This window comes from Ichthyophthirius multifiliis (assembly GCF_000220395.1).
Source record: "Ichthyophthirius multifiliis unplaced genomic scaffold scaff_1120509251216, whole genome shotgun sequence".
NCBI lineage: Eukaryota > Ciliophora > Oligohymenophorea > Hymenostomatida > Ichthyophthirius > Ichthyophthirius multifiliis.
This window is the reverse complement of record NW_004086091.1, coordinates 1-10,702: the sequence shown is the minus strand read 5'-3', so window position 1 is coordinate 10,702 and position 10,702 is coordinate 1. Positions and strand designations below refer to the sequence as shown.

The 10,702-nt window shown below is 15.7% G+C and overlaps 3 protein-coding genes across 3 annotated transcripts, besides 34 other annotated features; 1 reads left to right on the top strand and 2 right to left on the bottom strand. All coding sequences in view use genetic code 6, as the record gives it.

The window, feature by feature from the left end:
• Positions 1 to 643: 643 nt before the first annotated feature.
• Positions 644 to 697: a microsatellite.
• A 1,849-nt stretch (positions 698 to 2,546) lies between these two features.
• Positions 2,547 to 2,605: a microsatellite.
• Positions 2,552 to 2,618: a microsatellite.
• Positions 2,619 to 2,993: 375 nt separating this feature from the next.
• Positions 2,994 to 3,056: a microsatellite.
• A 562-nt stretch (positions 3,057 to 3,618) lies between these two features.
• Positions 3,619 to 3,684: a microsatellite.
• Positions 3,620 to 3,718: a microsatellite.
• Positions 3,688 to 3,729: a microsatellite.
• Positions 3,724 to 3,838: a microsatellite.
• Positions 3,745 to 3,842: a microsatellite.
• Positions 3,749 to 3,787: a microsatellite.
• Positions 3,763 to 3,925: a microsatellite.
• Positions 3,765 to 3,900: a microsatellite.
• Positions 3,784 to 3,838: a microsatellite.
• Positions 3,926 to 3,968: 43 nt separating the features above from the next.
• Positions 3,969 to 3,999: a microsatellite.
• A 389-nt stretch (positions 4,000 to 4,388) lies between these two features.
• On the top strand, positions 4,389 to 5,768 carry IMG5_161630 (leishmanolysin family protein, putative; the record flags this gene model as incomplete). Its single annotated transcript, XM_004030358.1, has 1 exon — positions 4,389 to 5,768. One exon carries the CDS (start codon positions 4,389 to 4,391, stop codon positions 5,766 to 5,768), a length of 1,380 nt encoding a protein of 459 aa, XP_004030406.1.
• Positions 5,769 to 5,820: 52 nt separating this feature from the next.
• Positions 5,821 to 5,863: a microsatellite.
• A 27-nt stretch (positions 5,864 to 5,890) lies between these two features.
• Positions 5,891 to 5,967: a microsatellite.
• Positions 5,892 to 5,939: a microsatellite.
• Positions 5,895 to 5,959: a microsatellite.
• Positions 5,916 to 5,985: a microsatellite.
• Positions 5,986 to 6,079: 94 nt separating this feature from the next.
• Positions 6,080 to 6,153: a microsatellite.
• A 105-nt stretch (positions 6,154 to 6,258) lies between these two features.
• Positions 6,259 to 6,373: a microsatellite.
• Positions 6,296 to 6,380: a microsatellite.
• Positions 6,310 to 6,373: a microsatellite.
• A 62-nt stretch (positions 6,381 to 6,442) lies between the features above and the next one.
• IMG5_161620 (leishmanolysin family protein, putative) lies at positions 6,443 to 7,668 on the bottom strand (the record flags this gene model as incomplete). Its single annotated transcript, XM_004030357.1, has 3 exons — positions 6,443 to 6,624; positions 6,952 to 7,553; positions 7,637 to 7,668. The coding sequence occupies 3 exons, from the start codon at positions 7,666 to 7,668 to the stop codon at positions 6,443 to 6,445; spliced, it is 816 nt and encodes a 271-aa protein (XP_004030405.1).
• Positions 7,669 to 8,030: 362 nt separating this feature from the next.
• Positions 8,031 to 8,066: a microsatellite.
• A 135-nt stretch (positions 8,067 to 8,201) lies between these two features.
• Positions 8,202 to 8,284: a microsatellite.
• Positions 8,285 to 8,377: 93 nt separating this feature from the next.
• Positions 8,378 to 8,445: a microsatellite.
• A 154-nt stretch (positions 8,446 to 8,599) lies between these two features.
• Positions 8,600 to 8,647: a microsatellite.
• Positions 8,648 to 8,701: 54 nt separating this feature from the next.
• Positions 8,702 to 8,794: a microsatellite.
• Positions 8,726 to 8,791: a microsatellite.
• A 42-nt stretch (positions 8,795 to 8,836) lies between the features above and the next one.
• Positions 8,837 to 8,889: a microsatellite.
• Positions 8,890 to 8,934: 45 nt separating this feature from the next.
• Positions 8,935 to 8,992: a microsatellite.
• Positions 8,940 to 8,987: a microsatellite.
• Positions 8,993 to 9,371: 379 nt separating the features above from the next.
• Positions 9,372 to 9,423: a microsatellite.
• Positions 9,424 to 9,473: 50 nt separating this feature from the next.
• Positions 9,474 to 9,508: a microsatellite.
• Positions 9,509 to 9,589: 81 nt separating this feature from the next.
• On the bottom strand, positions 9,590 to 10,672 carry IMG5_161610 (ubiquitin- hect domain protein, putative). Its single transcript, XM_004030356.1, has 2 exons — positions 10,046 to 10,672; positions 9,590 to 10,002 (listed from the first exon to the last, which is right to left on the bottom strand). Exons 1-2 carry the CDS (start codon positions 10,542 to 10,544, stop codon positions 9,731 to 9,733), a joined length of 771 nt encoding a protein of 256 aa, XP_004030404.1. The 5' UTR covers positions 10,545 to 10,672; the 3' UTR covers positions 9,590 to 9,730.
• Positions 10,673 to 10,702: the final 30 nt, after the last annotated feature.

The following is a 10,702-nucleotide window of genomic DNA, read 5'->3' as shown; positions in this document are numbered from 1 at the left end:
TAAAATTTGTATATGCAATACTTTTAGTTTTTTTATATTATCTTTATATTAAAAAATTATAAAATAAATAAACAATTGTCTTTCTTTAAATAATATTTTTTTTTTTTTTTTTCAGAAATTTAAAAATATCTTAAGAATTATAAATTTAGTAAAGTAATTTTTAAGTTATTAATTTATTATTTTTTATTAACTTTTTGAATATGAATTAAATTATTTTTGAAAATATTTTATTAGAATAAAAATATTGAAATATTATTCTTTGCAAAAATTTATTTTTTAATGTATAAAAAAAGTTAAATTTTTTAAGCTGATATTCATTTATTTGAAATTCAAAATAATTATAATTTTTAAATGGAATTTATTTAGAATATATCTTTTGTTAATTCAAGATAAAATTGTTAGTTATATTAATTTATTATACAAAAATACAATATATAATGAATCAATTAATAATATATATGTTACATATTATAAAAAGTATAATATTTTTATTATATTATCTAAAATTAAATAATATAAATAGAATGAAAATAGGTTATTTATCAGAAAATAATTACTTTTTAATAGCTTTTAAGAATAAATTTAAAAATTATAAGATTTATTTTAAATATTAATAAAAGAAAATAAATATTTTATATAATTTAATTGATTTATTTATAAAAAAATTTAATTACTAAAAATTTATTTATTTATAAAATAAAAAATTATAAAAAGAATTAATATTATAAAATTATGTTTAGAATATACAGATATAAAATATAATATGGAATTTAATTTATTAATTTATTTCAAAATTTATTTTCTTTTTTTTTAATATTATTTTTTATTATTTGTTTTATAAAATACAAAAAAATTAATTTTTTTATTTTATTAAATTAACTTTTTAAATAAAAATTTTTAATATATCTAATATAATCATATAACCTTTATATTCATTAACAATAATTATTTTTCTAAAATCTTTTTTACTAATGATTTTTGTGTATTATTTCTTATACCTATATAAATTTTATATATTATCAGGACAATATATATTTCAGTTAAATCTCAAATTTATTAATTCTTTGTAAATTTTTTAAAAATAAGTATTTATGTTTATACTTAAATATTCATTAATTATCAATTACGTTCTTTAATTTTATATATCATATATAAGTAATAAATTAAATTCCTATTAAAATTTTTTGAATCAAAATTAATAAAATTTATAGTGTTAATAATCACATAAATATAAATAGTTACCATTGTTAAAATTACAATATTTTTTTTAATCAGATCTTTATCTATCGAAAATTTGTTCACAGAATATCCTTTTCCATAGCATGCTTTTTCTTCAATAGATTCGTTAATTTCGACATAGAAGCCTATGTCTCTTAAAATATTGGCTGTAAAACCACTAAAATAGACTTAAATTTATGTCAAATTTCATATTTATATATATTGTTGTATGATTGTCATTTATTAATTAGATCCTATAGAACTTTAGCCTTTTATATTTAAGTGACATACCAGGTAAGGATATAAATCCGAAATCTATCATTAGTAACCCATTTAGCTATATACTTTTTGCAGTAAAACCTAATATATGAGTTATTTCATGTACAATTTTTTCAAATATAATTGAATAAGTCATATCTAAATTAACTAATTTACATAAATTGAAGTTTAGTCTACCATGAGTAGGTCCTAAACCTAGCAATAATTGGCACCAACTAGCTCTTGCTAAATATTGTTATTTTAGATCATTTCTATATTATAAATAAATATGCAAATAAGAGTCCTTACCTTAATCTTTGTCTATTTAAGGAATTAAAACCTAACCACATTTACCACTTTAGCCTTAAATATCTCATATTTAGGGACAATTCTTATTAAACGAAAAAATAATCAATTGCCAATATTACAGCTTTCTCGCAGGTTGAAGTTAAAATTTTATTTTAATCATTTTCTTCTAAATTTTAGAAAAACGACATATCGTAGAATATATAATATTAAAATATTCATTATTAAATTAATATTTCATAATTTATAATTATTTATAAATAATATTTTAAACACGTATAATATAAAATATTAATAATATTTTATTTGTGATATAATTATTTTAATTAATTATTGAATATTAGAAATTTATTTTTAGTTATAATTATACAAAAATTTGTATTATATACATTTAATTTATCTTTTTATAAATAAAAAATTGTGAATGATCTTAATATTAATTAATTACTTTATATGATAATCTAATAAGATTCTTAAGCTATAATTCAATATATTATATATTTTTTAATCTAAAAAAATACTATAAAAATATATAAAAGTAATTAAAAAAAGTATAATTTAAGCGATTAATTAAATAAATATAAATGTATATAAAAATCATAATAACTAATAGAAATAAAAATTTAATCAAAATTCATTAAAATATATATATTCTTAAAATCATTTGTTATTAATAAAAAAGTTAATTTTATAATTTATTTAATTATAATAAACTAAAAAAAATATAAAAATTGTAATAAATACGATATATTAATTATTTTTTTTAAAAAAAAATAAATCATTAAAATAAAAATAAAAAATTCTTTATAAAAAAAAAATTAAAAATAAATATTAAATATATTATTAAAAAATTAATATATATTCATATGAGTAATAACTATAAAAAATAATAGATCAAACATGAAAATAAAAAATTTGAAAATACTAAATAAACTTATTATTATTATTTTTTATTTTTAAAATAATTTATATTTTTTTAAAAAAATTTGAATTAAAAAAAAAAATTAAATAATATATATAAATTTCTATTTAAAGAATTTAAAGATAAATAATAATAATTATTTTTTTTCTATTTTTCTATTGTTTAATATTATCAAAATAATAAAAAAATAAAAATATTAAAAGCTTAAACAATGGATTGTTTAACTTTTCAAATTATTATTTAATAATAAATAAAAAAAAAAATCATTTTATTTTAAAAAGTATTTTTAAAAAATATAAAATTATTTATATATAAAAATATAATTATATTGTTTAAATTAAATAATATAATATCTAAAAAATATAAATATAATTATATTTTCTTAATATATAGATTTATTATCCTTAAAATATAAATATAATATATATATAATTTTTATTAAATATTTATCTTTTTTTTTTTTTTTATTAATTTTAATTATTACCATCAAAATATTATATTTATCAATTTATATTAAATTTTTTTATGTATTATTATATATTATATTTATTATTTATTTTTTTATACATTATATAATTAATTAAATATCTTATATGAATTAGATATTTGAATTATCTGTATATATTGCATTATTGTATCATATATATATATAATATCTATTATTTGTATTTTAACTAATGTTGCATTTCAATAATAATTTTATTGATTATAATTTAAATTGTTTTCAGATATCATAAATATATTTTACTTATTTATTTGTCAAAAAAATATATAATATAATATTTTTATTTACGTACTATAAAAATTTTTAAGATTATTAATTTATATTTTTTAGAAATATGAATGTAGAATTATATATATATATATTTTTTTTATAATATTTATTTAATTAATTTTTTTTATATATAAAATAAAATATATATTTTAATATATTAATTTTAAAATATTTTTGTTTATATTTTATTATATATTTTATATATTAAATATAATATATTTATATAATAATTTTATATAATAAATTTATAATTTATTATTTTTCATTTTTTTATAATTTTAAAATTTATATTTTTAATATTATATATTATTTTTTTATTTTTATTTTTATTTTTTTTTATTATTTTTTTTTATTATTTTATATATAATAATTTTTAAATATATTTTTATACTATTTCTTATATTTATATTATATTTTTTATTTAAATTTTTATTTTTTTATTTTTTTAAATATTTTGTTTTTAAAACAATTTAATTATATAATAATCATATAATATAAATATAAAATAATATAATTATAATAATTTTTATATTTTCATATTCATATATAAAAAAAAATATAAATGATTATTTATTAAAATTTAAATTATATATATATAAATTTATTAAAAATGTGTGTTTATAATTTAATATTTAATATTTAAAATAAATTTATCATTTAAAAATCATTTTTTTTCTTAAAATTATTATATAAATCTAATTTTAATATTCAATAACAATATAAAATTAAAAGTAATAAATGATAAAGTTTTTAATAACTTAACTTTTTTTAATAACTATTTACTGTTTAAAAATTCTTAAACACTAATGTGTTCATGATTTAATTGAATAAAATGACAAATATGATATTATTCTCCCTCATAAAGAATCCTTATATAATCGAAATTTAGAAACTAAATAAATCCGTAATATGTTAATAACCTACGATATGTCATTTTTCTAAAATTTAGAAGAAAATGATTAAAATAAAATTTTTACTGCCACCTGCGAGAAAGCTGTAAAATTGGCAATTGATTATTTTTCTCGTTTAATAAAAATTGTCCCAAAATCTGAATAAAATATGAGATATTAAGGCTAAAGCGGTAAATGTGGTTAAGTTTTAATTCCTTAAATAGACAAAGATTAAGGTAAGGACTCTGATTTGCATATTTATTTATAATATAGAGATGATCTAAAATAAGAATATTTAGCAAGAGCTAGTTGGTGCCAATTTTTGAAAGGTTTAGGACCTACTCATGGTAGACTTAACTTCAATATAGCTAAATTAGTTAATTTAGATATGACTGATTCAATTGCATTTGATGATTTATTTTAAATAGTTGTACATGAAATGACTCATATATTAGGTTTTACTGGAACAAGTATAGCTAATTGGGTTACTACTGATGGATAACCTCATGTTGATCCTATTATTACATAAGAAATAAGGGGAATTAATACTAAATTGCTCGCAACTCCTAACGTTTTAAAGTTTGCCCGAGACTATTTCGGATGTCCTTCCTTACCTGGTATGCCTCTTGAAAATTAAGGAGGCGGAGGTTCTTTAGGATCTCATTGGGAAATTTCAATCATCCAAGATGAATATATGAATGCAAATTCATCATAAGCTTCAGGCTATTTTAGTGGTTTTACAGCTAATCTTTTAAGAGACACAGGCTTCTATGCCGAAATTAACGAATCTATGGAAGAAAAAACATACTTTGGAAAAGGATAAGGCTGTGAACATGTCCTTGGAAATTGCAGATCTGATAAAAGAGAATATTGTAAAGATACAGACAATTTTTTATGTGATTATTATCACAATGGATCTTCTGAGTGTATATCTAATATGTTTAATGAACCTGGTTGTAATACTTAAGAAATTTACCCAGATAGAGAATGCTTTAATGATAAAAGTAAATTTAACACTAATTTATAATAGAGGGCATTCGGAACAAAATTCGGGAATAATTCTAAATGTTTTAACGCAACTTTAATGCATATAAAACTTACTTCTTAATATAAAGGTATTATAAGAGGTAAATGTTATGAATATAAATGCAGTTCTGATGGATAATAAATAACAATTTATGTAGGATAAAAATAGAAAATATGTTCAATTAATTTAGAATATATAACAGTTGAGGAATATATAGGATAAATTTAATGTCCAGAAAATATTTAAGAGTTTTGTGAATATAAAAGATTTTGTAAAAATTATTGTAGTGCAAATGGATATTGCTTAAAAAATAAATGTTATTGCGCTAATGGATTCTATGGAGAAGATTGCTCAAGCAATGTACCTGTTTGATAAGAAATATTATTATAATTTTTTTTATTTATATAATAAATAACTTAATTATAATTAATTAGATATTTTAATATTTATTAATATTTAAAAATTTAATATATTTTATTTTGAATATTTTAATTTAAAAAAATATAAAAAAAAAAAAAAATTAAAAAAAAAAAAAATTAAAAATAATAATATAAAAATAAAAAAGAATAAATTAATATATTAAAAAATATTGTTAATAAAATAAAATGAATTAATAATATAAAAAAGTGTAAAAAAAAAAAAAAATTATTAAAAAATATTATTATGCATTTAATAATAAAATAATATATATATATATATATATATATATATTTATATATATTTATATTTATATTTATATTTATATTTATATTTATATGCATTATACATTTTATTATTTAAAATTTTTTTTTTTTATTAATATAAAATTATATAAATTTCTTATTTTATTATATTTATTTTAATTTTTTACTTCTATATTATTTTTTTTAATTTTTTTTAAGTTTACATTAATATATATATTTAATTTTTTTAATTTTTTTATTCTATTTATATTTTTATTTAATTTCTTATATTTTTTTTTATTTTATTATATTTTTGTTATTTAAATATTTAAAATAAAATTTCTTTTATATAATTTCATAAAATAATTAAAATACTAATTATTATCATATAGATTTATTACTACTGCAATCTACACTATTTATTCCTTTTATACAATAACACTTATTGTTATTGCAATATCCATTTGCACTACAGAAATTTGGACAAATTTTTTTATAGCCACAAAATTCTTATATGTTTTCAGGACATCTAATTATTCCGTTAAATCCTATAACTGACATTTCTTCTAAATTTTTTTAACAAATTACTTTATTTTCATTAACTTTAATAGTTACTTATTATCCATTAGGACTACATTCATATTCATAACACATACCTTTAATCTTCAATTAGTTTTTGTTTTATACATCATATAAATAATACCTTAAATTCCCATTAAAACATTTTGAATTAATTCCAAATTTTGTTCCATAAACTGTATTAATGTTTTTTTTTGACATCTTACTTTTTATATCATAGCATTTTCTTTATGGTAAGATTTCCTAAATTTTGCAACCAGAATCAATATATGAATTAGATATACATTAGGATGATCCATAATGATAATAATCACATAAATACTAATCATCCTCATTACAATGTTCTCTTTTGTCAGTTCTGCATTAACCTAAGACATATTAACAGCCTTATCCTTTTCCATAGTATGTTTTTTCTTCCATAGATTCGTTAATTGTAGCATAGAAGCCTGTGTCTCTTAAAAGATTGGTTGTAAAACTACTAAAAAAGAGTTAAGTATTTGACTGATATGCTATCATGTATTCGTTTTGAATAACTGTGCTTTCCCAATGAGAACTATCGCTTCCATAATTTTCAAGAGGCATACCAGGTAAAGTAGAACACCTGAAATATTCTCGAGCATACTTCAAAACGTTAGGAGTTTTAAGCAATTTAACTTCAGCTCCCCTTATTTCTTATATAATAATAGGGTCAACATGAGGAGATCCGTCAGTATTTACCCATTTATTGATAAATTTTTTACTAAAACCCAATACATGAGTTATTTCATGGATAACTATTTCAATTAAATCTTCAAAAATATCAGGTTAATTGATATTTTTATTATCTAATTAACCTAAATTGAAGTTTATTCTACTATGAGTAGGTCCTAAACCTTCCGAAATTGACAAACATAAGCTTGTGCTAAATAATCTAGTTCTGGTTAAATTTTATATTCAACATATAAATGTAAATCAGAGTCCTTTCCCTAATCTTTGTCTATTTAAGGAATTAAAACTTACCCACACATAGCTTTATTGCCTTTATATCTCATATTCTATTCAGATTTCGGGATAATTTTTATTAAACGAGAAAAAAAACGATTGCCAAAATCAAAGCTTTCTCGCAAGCTTCAAATAACATTTTATATTAATTACTGTTTAATAAATTGAAAAAAATTGACATATCATAAGTTATTATCATATTACGGGGTTATTTAGTTTCTAAATTTCGTAGATCTAAAGATTCTTTATCAGGAATAATAAATTCATATTGATCAACTTCTTCCATTTAATCGTGGACACATTAGTGTTAAAGTATTTTTAAACCGAAAATAAAGGTTATTAATAGTTAAGTAATTATGAGTTTTTTCATTTTTTTAATTTCGAATTTTTTAAAAGAGAAATTAATTATTAGAATTATTTATTTTTAAAATTATATTATATTTTAAAAAAATGACTATTATAAATATAGATAATAATTTATTTTGAGATTTTATATTAAATTTATTTATTTTATCTATAATTAAACAAAATAATAGACAAAAAAAAATTATATTAAATATAATTAATATAATAAAAACTTTATAAATAAAAAAATATTTTATATAAATAAAAAAATTGAAATATATTATTAAAATAAAATAAAAAAAAAATTTATTATAAATAAAAAAGTACATATATATTAAAAAAAAATTATTATAAAAATTAGAATAAAAAATTTATAATAATAAAAATATGAATATAAATTTAAAGAAATATAATAAATATTTTTTAATTTTTTATAAAAAAAAATATATTCTTATTTTTTTTAAAAAAATATACTTTTTTATCTAGTTAAATAATAAATAATTAATTTGTTATAATTATTAATATATATATCTTTAGTTAAAAACAATTATAAATAAATTTTAGATTAATTATAAATTAAATATTTTTAAATATAAAATAAAAATAATAAAAATTTGTTAATAATTATAAAATATGTAAAAAATTAAATAGATAAAAATAAAATAATTATATAATAAACATAAATATTTTAAAATATATATTGATATATATATTTAATAAAATTTACTGATTATATAAATATAATTAATTAATATATATAAAAAAATAACATAAAATAATATAAATCTATTAATAATAATAATATAAATTATATAATAAAATAATATATATTTAAAAAATATTTATTACAGAATTTATAGATATATGTATTTGATAAATATATGTAAATATATAAATATTTATATATATATATAAAAATATATATACATTTTTAAAATAAAATAAAATATATTTATATATCAAATTATTTATTTAATTTTTTTTTTTTTTTAACTTTTTTTTTTTTTTTATTTTTTTTTTTTTTAATTTAAGAGACAAGCTATATACTAATTTATTTATTTTGCATTTTTTTTTTTACAAAAAAATAATTTAACATATAATTATTTAGTTTTATAAAAATTTTGGTTATAAATAATAATATATTATAATATTTTTTTTTATTATTAATTTTGCTTTAAATTTAATATTTTAATTTTTATTTATAATATATAGTTCAAAATATTTAATGTATACACTATAATATTTATTTATCTATATTACAGTTCCATTTTTGTTTATTAAATAAGTTTAATACATATAAATTATTAAAACTTTAATAAATATAGATTTATATTTAACTAATTTAAATAATTATATGAAATTCAAATAGATTATTATATATTTTTTACAAAAATATTTATGTATAATAATTATTATGATTTTTATATTATATTATTATGATTTTTATATTATATTATTATAAATTTAACAATAGAAAAAACACCTCGATAATCACAAATATAATAAAAATAAATTAAATAAAATAAAAAATTAAACAAAAATAAATATTTCTTTTTATTTAAAAAAAAATACTTTTTATTATATTTTCTAATATTTTAATTAAAAATAAAACATAATTATAATTTGAATAAAATAACAAAGTTATAATAATATTTAAAATATAATTTCATTTTATATAAAATCCTTTTTATCCTTGACTAATAGAAAAATCAAGTTTTTTTTCATAATCTCTTTATTTGGATACAAAGGTATCTCTAAAATAAAAAATCATATAAAATACATGTAATTTTTAAATACCTAATTCTTGAAAACAAGTATGAGAAACAGGTAAAGATAACTTATCACTATTAGTTTTAGTAATAATAATTTCTAAGTTCTAAAAACCACCAAAAGGAACTTTAAATGATCCAGTAGTAAAGAATAAAAATCCTGCCCTTTGTTCTTAATCATATTCCTCTAAAATTTCAAATAACCATTTAATTTAATCTGAATCTTATTTATATCCATCTTTAAAAACCATATTTTTTTCATATCATTAACTTTTTTATATAAAATATATAAATATAAATTAAAAAAAAATACTATCAATAATATGATTTCCTGATAATCTATGACCTAATTCTCTTACAGAAACTATTTTTATATATTCTAAGGGAATAACTTCATAAAAGCCTTTTTTAAATGCTTAAACTTAAGTTTCAATTTATTTTACCATCCTAAAGTATGCTAATTCTTTCACATAATTTTTTTTGTTTTCTTCCGTAACTTCAATATTGCTTCCGTTAGGAATCAACTCGATAACTTTCTATTCTCCAAATTAATTAATAGTATAAGTAAAATCTAAGTATAATTCTTCTACACTATTTTAGAGAATATCCATTAACCCTTTAGCCATTTAAGGGTCAATATCTTCCAAATCATTAATATAAAGCGGTTATCCAAGAATTTGTTTCAAAAAGGATTTGGTAAAATCAACTTCACAAGTAAAGTCATCAATAAGTGTTTTAGCAATTAATCTTCCTGCCATTTAAAAGTGTAACAAATAATCTACTATTATTATTGAGTTTGGAGAAGGTTGCATTGTGATGCCATTAGAAGAAGGCTAGAAAAACCCTTTTTTTGGATCTAATAAATCTTTAAATACTAATGCATAAAACTCTCTTGATAGACCTCCAGCATCTACTCCACTTTCACCATTAAATTAAATATCGAATTTATTTTAATTAAAATTATATCCAT